At 41.9% G+C, this 13,947-nt stretch overlaps 1 protein-coding gene across 1 annotated transcript in view; it reads right to left on the reverse strand.

Annotated features, from left to right (window-relative positions):
* Positions 1–380: 380 nt before the first annotated feature.
* LOC109093251 (calmodulin-regulated spectrin-associated protein 3-like) overlaps positions 381–13,947 on the reverse strand; it is a 36,548-nt gene continuing 22,981 nt past the window's right edge. Inside the window, 12 exon segments of the mRNA XM_042719218.1 lie at positions 381–2,647; positions 2,795–2,913; positions 3,340–3,452; positions 3,532–3,625; positions 3,717–3,808; positions 3,810–3,998; positions 4,506–4,630; positions 4,714–6,763; positions 6,855–6,927; positions 7,107–7,171; positions 7,349–7,394; positions 7,536–7,629. Of these exon segments, the coding sequence (XP_042575152.1) occupies positions 2,345–2,647; positions 2,795–2,913; positions 3,340–3,452; positions 3,532–3,625; positions 3,717–3,808; positions 3,810–3,998; positions 4,506–4,630; positions 4,714–6,763; positions 6,855–6,927; positions 7,107–7,171; positions 7,349–7,394; positions 7,536–7,629 (3,363 nt within the window). The 3' untranslated portion in view covers positions 381–2,344.

The following is a 13,947-nucleotide window of genomic DNA, read 5'->3' on the forward strand; positions in this document are numbered from 1 at the left end:
TTTTCATTTGTTTATAATTTTTTAGATTGTTTTTCTTATAATAGTGTTTTTGTATTTCTATGTTGTTATGGTATGATGTTTTCTTTTTTTATGTTGTAGCTATAGAAAGTTGAAGATCATGAAGCCAATCAAGATCATGTCCAAGTCATATTTCTCCAAAAAAAAAAAAAAAACTTTTTCATGACAAATAACTATTCCAGAATTACTTCATGATACTTCATAACCTTTAATTATTCTGTTTTTATTTTATTTAATGTATTTAGTGGACATGTAAAAAAAAATCTAAATTTAAAAGTAAAAACTAAAATTTTCATAAAATGGCAACAAAAGCTGATACAATGTATATAACATCATGTAAAATCAGTGATGATGAGAAATGATTGGGATTATTTAAAAATGGTTTTATTTTTCTAATCCTGTCACATGGGATTTATCCATAATCAAAGAATTTGGGAGAAAACAGAAACTACCAACATGAACATGGAAACATTAAAAGAAAAATACTAAACATGAATGTGCTTTCCGAAGTGAACGAGTGAATCACCACATTCTCCAGAACATAAATAATAAAATCTGAAACAAAACTCTAGCTCATCCTTACCCAATAAATACACCTTAGGTGAACTAACATTCTACAGAATTGCACAGAATCCAGTTACATTAAACCATCATGTTTTACCTAACAGACAAACACAAGCAACCTACACATCTCCCATTCATTTGACACAGAAACATATAATTCAACCATGTAATTTTTTTTTTTTTTTTTTTACTCTTTACAAAAATATGTACATCTTTATGGCAGATCTGTAAAGTACTTCAACTGATTCTCCTAAAACAGGAAAGAGTGGCCTGATTGAATCATTTGATTTAGTGCTTTGATGAAGAAAAACAGACTAAATGCCCCTTTTATACAAAAAGACAACTTCAAGCCATCCACGACTCAAATAAGGCCAAGTTACGATGGTTTTGAGACTATTCATAGATCATAGTAATAGAAACAACATAATAGACACCAGGGCTGCTCATATGCCTTTTATCACTTTCTTTTAATGTTTTTTATATCACTTTCTGTTGGTATTCACTATTGGTATATCACTATCTGCTGCTGCATGTTGGGGCCCCAAAGAGGACAACTTGTTCACTCAGCTCTGGGTACATAGAGTTGATATCAGATTTGTGTTTACTGTTTCTCACCATCTGTCTCATTCTGTCCCCGGTCCCGCTCTCACACTCATTCACACCAGCACATCCAGCTCTAGTTGTGAAGCAGCAGGGTAGCTTATTCATTGCTTACAAATCTCCACAATATACAAATCATTGTCAAAAATGAAAGAATCAGCAATAAACAGCATTCAAATATACAGTATATTAAATCAGCCTTGATTTTTTCTTCTTACATTATTTTTCCAGTTACAGCTAAACAGAGTAAAAAGACTTCCTTAATTTATCATTAATGGAAATCAACAGCATGTTCTGGCATCTTTTCATTTTTTAATTCATTCTTAACTAAAGCAAATGGGAAGGAAAAATATTTCAAGTCTTTAAAGTCATGCTCTCCTGAGGTCCAAAAGTTTAGGTCATTAAGAAAACAAACATCCAGATGTCTACGACTGACTTTAGGAAGGCCAAAGGACAGAGCGGTTTGATTAGAGAGCAAGACAGACTCAAAATGGACAGCAGCATGGGACTTTTTCACATGACGTGATGTAAAGGAGAGTGGCTGCACCCCTTGTAATACAATTCTACATTCAGTCCCTTAAGACTGAGAAGCTGATGACGATAAACAGATGATAAGAAGGCCTGTGTTGGTTTGTGCCCTACATTCATCAAAGACCAAAGATCCGATTTCATCTGGGGCATTCTTTACATGTCAACGGATCCAGTTCAGTGAGTAAAGGAGGGAAGGAGCTGGAAGATAGTAACATTTCTGAGGATCATTTTCTGGAGGACATTCATTTTACTCGAAAGATGAGACTGGAAAATTGCATCTAAAGTTTTAACATTAAAATGCCAAGGACACATTTTGCACAATCTTAGAAAACCAATCAGGCCCTTTTCTTTGAAATATGACGTGAGTTCACTTCAGTTACCTTAAGAAAATGGCAATGGAGATTTCAGAATAGATCTTTGTAACTTGACCAGTAGTTACACAGAGAGGTTACCAGCCATGAACCTCTGAGGGCACTTTATTTTAGGATTTTCTGTAGTAGGGCTTCTTTTTTGTTATCCCACTCTTTCTCCTGGCATGCACTCCACTGGTGCCCTACTACTCTGCCAGAGTGAGGACAGAAACTCAGGGTGACGTGGCCAGCTTAGGCATAGTTGGCATTTCCAGCAGGCTTTATTTTGGGGTCCCAAGCTTCTTTGGGGTTCCCGGGCGCTTGCGCTCCCATAGGTGGCCGGGAATGGTAAAGGCATCCACGCTCATGGACATGGTCTTGGACGGGATGGCAGTGAACTGCTTGCGGTCAGAGCTGTACTTGTAAATCGACTCCACCATAGTGAGATTGATAACACGTGGCCCGATACCTACAAGTCGAACCATCTCCTCCGTCTCAGGGTTCATGGTGTAAACCGCCCGGAATTGACAGCTGGCGTCCCGAAACAGAATGAGGAAATGGTTTGCAGGGCTTTTCTCCATTTCCTTTTGCAGACACGAAGGAAATACAAATGAATGGAGCAGACCATTACATCATGCATTCAAATGCCCCATGCAAATATGTGTTGGCTCTCTGCAGTGAGTCATGAGATCCCAGAGTGTACTAAAGAGGTTGAATGATGGGTCACTTACCTCTACAATCTTGTTTTTCTGTGGTTCGTTGACCTTGCCTGCCAAACAACAGCGAGAGATGGCATTATGTATAATGAACTTATTGGACTTGAAGCTTGGCTCCTTGTAGAGTTTCGGTCCTAAAACGGAAATGCAAAAATGGATGTCATTGTTAAAAAACAACAAGTCAAAGTAAGTTTTTGATCACATGACCTAATGTAAACAATCTACAAACTCAAATGGTACTTGTCCATGCAAAACTCGCAATCCACGATGCTAAGACATTGCTAGATGGTTACTCGGTTGTTCACTGTCCCTAATCACGAGAGTCCAAGTATATATATTGTGGTCTCAAGATATGGCTTGAGTTTATGAAAATCTATGAGACTTAGTCTCCTCAAAAAGTCACAGGATTTGTGGTGTCAATTATCACCAAACTGTCTCCACTAAGTAGTTCACCAAATTTAATACCTGGGTTGTTGAAATACCTAACCCCAAAAATGAGAAAATGCTTTACACTAAGCACCACTAACCAAACTACAAATCATGTAATTTTTATAGTTTACCAGTATATTCTGGGATGGAGGCTGTGGATGAAATAATAGATGCATTTTCCCAGTCCCCATTGTGAGAAGCAAGACGGCCTGGAGATAGCAGCCTGGATGGTGAATGAGAACGACTGTGGGAAGGAATAAATGTTCAGAGATGCGGTCACAATAAGGAGCAGGTGTTTTACCAGACATACAGATTAGATTTACCTTGGAGATTTTCTGACAGTTAGTGTCCCATTGTCATTGGCCATGGAGGACAGATTCATTGTTGAATGGGAGTAAACTTTATTTAGTCTAGAACCTGAGAGAGAAAAGAGTTGGCATATCACATGTCTTTCCAACTGTGATTATCAATGGAAAGGAAACAAGCTTTCAAATGATCAGTAACTTACCAATGAACCCTTTGGCAGGGCTGCGGGAGAGGTCGGAGTCATCTCTGAACACTGTTTTGGGCCTCTGCTTCTTGACGCCTCTTACCTTTGGGTTTCTGGCGGAGAACTTTATCTAGATCCTCCATTATTTTTAGCTGATGTCGCCGTTCATACTCCTGGCGGGTGAAGTCTCCACGCCGCTGAGGAGTGCCCTCTGGTGGAGGTGTGCATGTAGGCGGAGGGGTAGAAGGAGTTCGGGGTCTCTCCTCTCCTCTGCGAGGTTCATCCACTGAAGATGACCTACTGTTACATTTATAGACAGCATTGATAAAGGTCACAATGTCCAAATGGTAATACGGAGATTAACATATTGAGTTTGAGTGCATTAGATTGCATATAAAAAATATAGAAAACTTGCCACCACCCACAGTTAGTGGGCAGGAAACTTCTATGCTGTTGCTAAGGCGTTCTGAGTGGTTTTCCATGTGTTACTATGCAGTTGCAAGGGGTGGGTGGTTGCTAGGTAGTAACTGCCCCAAGTTAAAAAGACTCCACAACAAAGTCTCAATGATATTCGGCCTCTAGTTTCAACAAAACCCTTATAAGAAAACACTTAGTGGTAAAACTCTTAATAGCATTATAACCAAGTTTATTACACTGTGATAACATATGGCTCAGACCCCTCCTTCAATGAAAGGCTAACCTCTAAGAAAGTAAAATGAAACATCTTCTCAATAAGCCTAAAGATTTGAGGCATCATTCATACTACACATAGCTGTCACTTTCCACAGCTTCGCTGGTAAGCCTTACTTTGCCTCCCTCTCTCTTTCTTGCTCCTGTCTTCGTCTCTTGATCTCCTCTGCTCTCTTTTGTTGTTTCTCAAGTAATGCTGCTCTTCTCCTCTCCATCTCATCCTCAGGTCGAGCTTCATCCTGCTAGAGATTTTCAGACAGTTAAATAAAGGCTACACCTTTTAGGCTAAATGTCTCCAAAGTTTAACATGTGATTCTCCCCTAACCTTGAAGAAGAATCCAACTCCACCACTAATTTCTGGCTCTGTTCGGTCACTCATTGAATCTGAGAAGTTATCCTGGCTCTGATCGGCTTCTTCACCCTCTAATGCTTTGAGGGAGGACAGTGAGATCTCGATAAGGCTTTTGTGCTTGCCATTGAAAGCTGCTGCAGGAAGGTCACTCTCAAAGGAGCACTCGGAAGGAGCTCCTGAGCTGCTGCCGCCACCCTGATGCTCCTTTCGGGGCAGAACCTGTGAAGATCCGTTATCCAGTTCCATACTGAAGACTGTATGGTCCTCACTGGAGCCTGTGTCTGAAATGTTGTCCTCTGGTCTAGCCAGGGACGAAGCTGAGTGGGACTCACTCTGACTGGAGGTACCTATGCTGAAAGAGGATGAGTTCTGATCCCTGTAGTGCCACGGGGAAGCTCTTCGCAAATGAGGAATGTTGTCCACACTTTGAGGGGCAGTTATAACTCTTGTGGAAACAGGAGTCTTGAGCTCTGCAGGCCGAGGGTGGTGATGCAGTTTGGGGCTCTTTGGAGGTGCAGACTGTGCCCTACGGTGGGATGCAGGTGATTTGGGGGGAGCGGTGTGACTTGCAATCTTGCGAGATGGAGAAGGAGAGGAGGAGGCAGAGGGGAGGTCGCGATTGGACTCTCTTGACAAACGAGAAGGTGCAGTTGTTGAGGGTTTGAAGCTGGGTGGGATGCCATAGGCCTGGTTGTTAGGAGCTACCTTCTTCATCATCAGCTGGTTCTGCTGCTCCGAGAGACGCTGCATATCATTTTGGAGAGAATTGAGAGCAGCATTTAGTTTAGACACAGCGTTGTTGTAATTTCCCAGTGGGGCTGTGTCTTTTCCTCCAGGAAGTACTACTCCAGCTTTTTCTTTCTCTACTGGATTGTCCTGTTGGACAGAGGGCTTGATATTCCCCTCCTCTTCTACTGAGGGGCCCTTTTTCAACTGTTCCTGCTGTTGCTCATCCTGCTGCTCCTCGCTCTCTAAACGTGCCAGTTTCTCCTCCAGTGTCAAACGGCTGAGGTCATCGTCTATGGAGGATGTGTCAACCTTCCCTTGACATCCTTCCTCACCATCCCCATCCTCATGCTCCTTCTTTAACTGTAGGAAGGCACTTTTTCCCAGCCGCTGCCTGTGTTTGGCAAAGATGGCTTCTATACGTTTCTTCTGTGCCTCAATGGCCTTCCTCTTCTCCTCCAGCCTCGCCCCCAGCTCTGACATATCAGTGCTGAGAGCAGGACTCTTACTGGGACTCTCTTCTAATTTCTTGGCCCATGTAGTCATTTGTGGTGCCTGTGGTTCACTTGGTTGTACCTGCTCTGGAACAAGTTTCTTCTTCCGTTCAGCAAAATTGGTCATCCTAACACCGCTATCTGGTGTCTTTTCACAACGTGGTCCTGTTATGCGAGGACCCGAAGCCGGTGTGGCAGGGGTGGAGTGAGTTTTTGGAAGATCTTCAGAGGCATCCGAATCCATGCTTCCATCTCTTAACACAGAGTCGTCATCTCTGGATCCCCCTGAGGGGTGTTTGGTGCGGCTGGGCTCTGGCGGGACTCCTGAGGACCGGTTGTAGAGCATTCCTGAGCGGGATGGTGCTGAAGAGCTGAGTGTCACTGGGCTGCCATTGAGTCTAGCATTTGCTGGATCATCTGGTGAATGCAGGTAGAAACCATCAGGTGCCCCGTCCGGGTGAAGGCGAGGCTCCATCTTCTCTTCATTGTGGATGATCTGCAGTGCCTCTTCAATTGTTGGTAGCTCTCCTGTTTCACTATCATCAATTCCGTTCTCTTCAGCCAGCATTGGACGAGTTTGAGTGGCCCAGGAAGCTCTTTGAGGGCCATTAGGCCCAGGAGCCTTACTCAGCAAGTGGCTGAGGTCCTCTGGAGGTGTGTAGGGGACTCGTGTCATGGATTGACCAGCAGGGTTAAGATTGTCCGAACTGACAGACCGAGTTATAACAGGGTTCCCCATCACAATGTCCACATCACTATCCAGTCCAAAAGGAATACTAAAGGACACAGCAGACAAGGGACGGCTGAAGAGCCATGAAGAAAAAAGATAAATTCCTCCAAAAATGATTAATAAGAAAAGAAAAGAAAAATGCATAAAACACTGAGGAACCTTACCTAAGTGGTTTCTTAGTCCAAGTTCGTCCTGCTGCCTCTACATGAGACATTGAGGTAGACTGAGTCAGAGATCCTGATCACAGAGACAACACAAACACACACATGACTGGATGACACATTCAACACAGACCATGTGATTGTTCCTTTATGTGAACAAGAATAAACACAGCGTCTACATACATTACAAAGAACGGAACAAACACATAATGGCAACTGATGACTCAGGACAGAGTGACAGCATGTTTTCCTCACCTGTTGCTGCAGTCACAGGAGAAGAGATGGGCAGGAAAGGCTTTTTGAAGATAGATGGAGAACCACTTGCACATAAAAGACAAGTAAATCATGATAAGGTTCAGCCTTGATCTTTATAAAGGCTCATTTAGGTGATTATTAAAAAAAAATTAAAATTTGATTGGGTATAATTTTGTGCATTCTAAGCAAATTATATATGTGTTTTTTAAACAACCAAAAGCTAAAAATGTATTCTGTTGTACCTATTGCTGGACCCACTGTTGCCATTGTTGGTCCTTCCAGATGTTTCTACAAGAATAAAAAAGTATTTTAACTTACAGTACATATCCCTTTTTAACAGACTGTAACTGAAGAAATCTTAAAAGGAATATACAAATTTACAAATCTACAGGAAAATAAAACCATTCATTCATCAGTTCATGCACTTACCAGTGAGCTCCGAGTCCTGCAGGGGCTGAACAAACTCTGGCTTTGAGACCTCAAACCAATACAAGAGCTCTGCCAGAAAGCTCAGTATGCTTATCTAGAAAGAGAGAAAAATACACTACATATAAAATACAATAGTATGTCCTATAGTACTGCTTAATTGTTACAAAAATCATAATGACTGATTATTTCCATTTGTATTGCACAATTAAAATATAGATATTTTTATACTTTCATGATCTTATCTCATAATAATGTGAAGAGAATCCACGGTTGATGTTTCTTCAGTGCTTATTGTTACTGAACTAATTGCAATTAAAAATAAAATGCTACATTGTGCAGCCCTATGGCTTAGTGCACTGGCCTACTGCATACTTAACATAACCAACACACTACATAATCTGTACTTGTTTTACTAACTGTACTACACTATACAGACTCCCTCTCCTCTTCGTGTTTTAATTTAGGTTTCTATATATACTGTCACGGCCGGCTCGCAAGCCGCGACAAAGAAGGGAATGACACGTTGAAGTTGTATGCAAAAAGGAATAACATTTATTAAAGTAAAAGTAATAAAGTAAAAGAATAAACCAAAAACGGGAACAAGACAACAAAATGGCACGAGGGGAGAGCAACCCCCGTCACGACTGAAGGGAGCTGCTTTAGTGTGCCGGCATCAGCTCTAGCACAGGTGTAAACCATCAGTCATTATGGCGTCACTCACTCCAACTCCAACCTACAAAACAGATAACAAAAGGACAACCAAACCCACACAATATGACCCACACTGGGGTCGTAACACCCCCCCCCATAAAAAAAAAAAAAGGGTGGACATATAAACCCCATCACCCAATAACTCCCAAACTGGAAAGACCCACCACTCTGTAATACTCTCCAATATCCTCAGCAACCACGGGCCCTGTGGAAGCAATTTAAGAAAGACAAGTAGAGCAAAACAAAACATAGTTAGTCAATCAGTTAAAAGGAATAAGGAGCTCTAGACAATGCGTCAGCTACCACATTGTCAGTCCCCTTGATATGCCGGATGTCAAGTGCATATGACTGCAAGAAAAGACACCAACGAGTCAATCGTTGATTTGGGCACCGCAAAGAATGTAAATAGACAAGCGGGTTGTGGTCCGTATACACAACCAATGGGTCTGACACGGATCCCACATACACTTCGAAGTGCTGCAAAGCCCAAATCAAAGCTAATGTCTCCTTTTCAACCACAGAGTAATTCAACTGATAAGAATTAAACTTTTTTGAGAAGTAGCTAACGGGACGTTGAATTCCTTCCTCATCAGCCTGTAACAACACCCGCTCCAGCACCCACATTGCTAGCATCCACACATACCTGAAAAGAACGATCAAAACGAGGCGCTGCCAGCACAGGAGTGGAAGTAAGCAGTGATTTAGCTGCCTGAAAAGCAACCTGACAGGCAGATGTCCAAACAAAAGCTGCCTTTGCTTTCAACAGATCAGTGAGGGGGGCTACCACGGTAGAAAAATTCCTGCAAAATCCCCGATAGTAACCCACTAACCCCAAAAACCGCATCAACTCCTTCTTAGTAGTAGGAGAAGGAAATTGATCAATGGCCTCAACCTTGGCCCGAACTGGTCGCACACATCCTTGTCCCACTACCTTACCTAGATAAGTCACAGTGGCCTTGGCAAACTCGCATTTAGCCAGATTGACGGTCAGGCCAGCCTCTTCAAACTGGAGAGAACAGGTCTGCAACATGTTCCAAGTGCTGCTCCCATGAATCACTGAAAACTACTACATCGTCTAGATAGACGGCCACTCCCTCTAACCCAGAAACAACCCTATTCATAAGTCGCTGAAAGGTTGCAGGCGCATTCCTCAGGCCAAAACTCATAACGTTATAGGAGAATAACCCCTCTGATGTAATAAAAGTGGAAATCTCTTGAGCTCTTTTGGTCAATGGAACTTGCCAATAGCCTTTAAGCAGATCGAACTTGCTTACAAATTTTGCCGACCCAACCCGATCAACACAATCCTCAATACGAGGCAGTGGAAATGAGTCTGGTTTTGTTACTCTATTTATTCTACGATAGTCTGTGCAAAAACCGATAAGTACCATCAGATTTATTTACAAGCAAGCAGGGAGATGCCCAACTGGAAAATGAAGGTCGTGCAATATCATGATCCAGCATATACTGAACTTCAGTGTTAAGATGCAGGAGTTTATTTGGGGACACCCGATAAAAATTCTGGCGAATGGGCTCTGAATCCCCAACATCAATATCGTGCTCCAACCAATGTGTACGCGAAGGTACATCCCCAAATAAAGAAACATGATGATTAATAATATCAATCAAATCACCACATTTATCATCCGGCAAATGGGCCAACATTTTTATGCACATTTTTAAGAGTCTCTGAATTTTTTAGACGTCCCAATAGTACTGTATCCTCTGGAAAAGAAACTCCCTCATCTACTCCCTCCCCCACAAGCGAAATTCTCCCAACTACTAATGCAGGTTTCACCTCATCGTTTGACATCTTGTGAGAACGGCAATAATAGGGCTTCAACAAATTAACATGACACAACTGGGTGGATTTTCTTCTCTCTAGAGTGGCAATCAGATAGTTTAAATCAGTAACTTGTTTTTCTACCACATACGGACCTGTAAACTGAGCTTGAAATGGTGAGCCCTCCACAGGTAACAGAGCCAACACCTGATCGCCAGGCATGAATTTCCGTTCCTCAGTTCGTCGATCGAAAATTGTCTTCATACGCTTTTGCGAAGAATGTAATTGTTCTTTTGCCACCTTACCTGCCTCATATAATCTACGCTTAAAGTCATTCACATAGCTTTGCAAGTTTTTTTGGTGGTGCACTTTCAACCCACTGGTCTCTGAGTACAGCCAGTGGTCCCCGAACTGTGTGCCCAAACACCAAATCATTGGGACTAAGCCCAGTACTTTCCTGGCATACCTCACGTGCTGACAACATCAACCACGGCAATCCTTGTTCCCAATCACCTTCCATCTCTGTACAATAAGAACGCAGTAAAGACTTCAGCGTTTGATGGAAACGCTCCAATGCCCCCTGGCTTTGAGCATGATAAGCACTAGCTTTATTGTGCTTAATGTGTAGCAGTTTCAAGACCTGAGAAAATAAATGAGAAGTAAAATTAGAACCTTGATCACTCTGCACAATCTTTGGGAATGCCAAAAATGGAAATGAACTGAGTCAAGGCTTTCACCACTGATTTGGCAGTGATCGTACGGAGAGGATATGCTGCAGGATATCGAGTAGAGGCACACATCACCGTGAGCAAATAAATGCTACCCGACTTTGATCTAGGCAGCGGGCCTACACAATCAATAATCAGGTGCTCAAATGGCGGACTGACAGCAGGAATAGGAAACAATGGAGCAGGTTTGATCTTCTGATTTGGTTTGCCTGTTAGTTGACAAGTATGACATGTCTGATATACTGTGACACATCCTTCTTCAATTTTGGCCAAAAAAAAATGACAAAGGATTCTGTGATAGGTCTTTTTTTACCCCTAAATGACCTGCAAGTTTATCATGGGAAATCTGCAATACCAGTGAGCGATACTTCTCTGGAACTACCACCTGTATGATAGGATCCCCAGCAAAATCACTACCATGAGGAATCCACTTTCTCACCAAAATTCCATCCTGCAAAAAATAACCATGAGCCACATTTCTAATTTCCTCAGGAGACATCACCCTCTCAAACAATTGATGGAGAGAAGAATCAAGTTGCTGCTCTTGGACCAACTCAGAAGGAGAAACAGAAAAGTTATCAGGCAAAGAGAATGGTTTGACTACAGCAGAATCAGAGGTTACCCTTGGCTGAGTGGAGGTCATGGAACGAGTTACCGCACATGCAGTAAACACCATCCGGATAATTTTTGTGACTCTCGTCAGAACCTGGAAGAGGAACAGATAAAACCACAGGAGATGAAAAAGGTATCAGGCCACACCTTATCCCCTGCCAAATTATTCCCCATGATTATATCCACACCATCCACGGGCAATGATGGACGCACTCCAATCACCACTTCACCACTCACAAGTTCAGATGACAATGTTACTCTGTGTAAGGGAACAGACATCACATCCAACCCAATTCCTCTAACAAGAACACTAGTACCAGTGTCACTCAAAAATGAAAATGGCAAGACATCCTCCAATATAAAAGACTCCGAAGCTCCCGTATCTCTTAATATTGTTACTGGAATTTTTTACCTCCGTTCCAATCATCGACACATGTCCATAGGTGATAAAAGGCGCATAATCACCATTTCCCAAAAGGTTACCCGATTTAGGAAATCCTTCACCCAGTGAATCAACAGGACTTAACACAGATGCCACAAGAGCAGCTGGTTTAACGCGAAGAGCCTTTCCCCCTCTACCCTTGGCTTTAAGCACAGGGCACTCATTTTTCCAGTGGCCTTTACCATGGCAGTAATTACAGATAAGAGACGAATTTCTGGACATATGATCTCCCTTATTTTCAAAAAATTCGTCCCCTTTCCGAAACTCAAAACTCTTGTGTGTTAACACATAATCATCAGCTAATTCAGCAGCTTTAGCAGCTGTATCCGCTTTCTGCTCATTTATATACGTTGCAATACGAGCGGGTACAGAATTCTTAAACTGTTCCAGCACAATTAAGTCAGTCAATTCCTCAACTGTGGTTACCTCAGATGCCATACACCAGCGATTAAATGCAATACTGAGCTCTCTAGCAAACTCAACATGAGCAACATTAACACCTCTGGACAATGTTCTAAATTTTTGTCTATACGCTTCTGGTACTAACTCGTACGATTTCAAAACTGCTGCTTTTACGATGTCATAATCGTTACAGTCTGAGACTGGAAGAGAAGAATAGACTTCCTGAGCCCTGCCAGTAAACACGCACTGTAAAAGTAGTGTACGTTTCCTTACTGGGCCAACCTCTCGCTTCCGCAATCCGTTCAAACAAGGTAAAAAATGTATCCGGATCTCGCTCACTAAATTTAGGCATCAAACGCAAATTTCCCGCTGTGTCAAACAGTTTTAGAAGCACCCTGAAGAGCATAATCTGAACCATCATCCATTCTGCCTTCTCTTATCATATCCAAGCGATATTTCTGCAGCTCTATATCTGTTTGTTTGATTCTATTTCTCTCACGCTCCATTTCTAATTTTACACGCTCCTGTTCAAGCTGTAACAGTAATAACCTTTCTTGTTGTTCAAAAGTTAAAAGGTTGACAGGTGGTTTGCTTTGACTAGCAGTAGCTGTATCAGACATTTCAATTAATATAGCTTGTTCTATCAGTTTTGTTTTAATTGTTTCTCTTATTGTACTCTCTTTTTAATCTTTTATCTTCAAGTTCGATTTCATAATGATCCGCAATCTTAAATAACTGATCTTTTGTGAACAATTCAAGTAACGCTTCAGAGGGAGAAACAATAAAATCTTCTACGAGATTAGACATACTGCCTCTAAAATATACGTTATAATTAATATAGTGATTCACAAATCTCACGTGGTAAGAAAAAATTCCCTTTCCCTATCTATAGAAAAAAAAACAACTAACTAATTCATCCCTAATCTTCGTGTGTGGTTACTGGCGAGGGGTATTTAAGCACCAACTCCCGCTGGTACAAGAAAAGCAACCAGCAAGCTGGCGACTATCTCATACCACGGCCATGCTCCCGAGACAACTGCTCTACTCACGGTCACCACACAAAAAATAACAAAAATTACATTACCTACTTGTTCCAAAAGGGACCAAGCAGCTACCCCTAACAAGGGAACATCAACAATAATCTCCCCACGATAAGATTTGCAAAATCACTTACCTCTTAAAAAACGGCATAGAACAGCTAACTGACAATACAGCAACATAAGTCCTCAAAACAAATAAATTCAACGCGCATTTCCTTCCAAACGACGAATAAGACCTACCAAACAATAGCGTTAATCAAACAACATTCTCCCGGTTTTATGTTCAGTTAATGAACGTGCCACGTTCATTACAAAATAACCGAAAGCAACAAAAACGCTTCTAAACCATGTCGACAAATAACAGGAATTTCTTTAACAAACGAGCGGACGAGCCCCCATTTGTCACGGCCGGCTCGCAAGCCGCGACAAAGAAGGGAATGACACGTTGAAGTTGTATGCAAAAAGGAATAACATTTATTAAAGTAAAAGTAATAAAGTAAAAGAATAAACCAAAAACGGGAACAAGACAACAAAATGGCACGAGGGGAGAGCAACCCCCGTCACGACTGAAGGGAGCTGCTTTAGTGTGCCGGCATCAGCTCTAGCACAGGTGTAAACCATCAGTCATTATGGCGTCACTCACTCCAACTCCAACCTACAAAACAGATAACAAAAGGACAACCAAACCCACACA

The sequence above is a fragment of the Cyprinus carpio genome, chromosome A3, assembly GCF_018340385.1.
Source record: "Cyprinus carpio isolate SPL01 chromosome A3, ASM1834038v1, whole genome shotgun sequence".
In the NCBI taxonomy this organism is placed as follows: domain Eukaryota; kingdom Metazoa; phylum Chordata; class Actinopteri; order Cypriniformes; family Cyprinidae; genus Cyprinus; species Cyprinus carpio.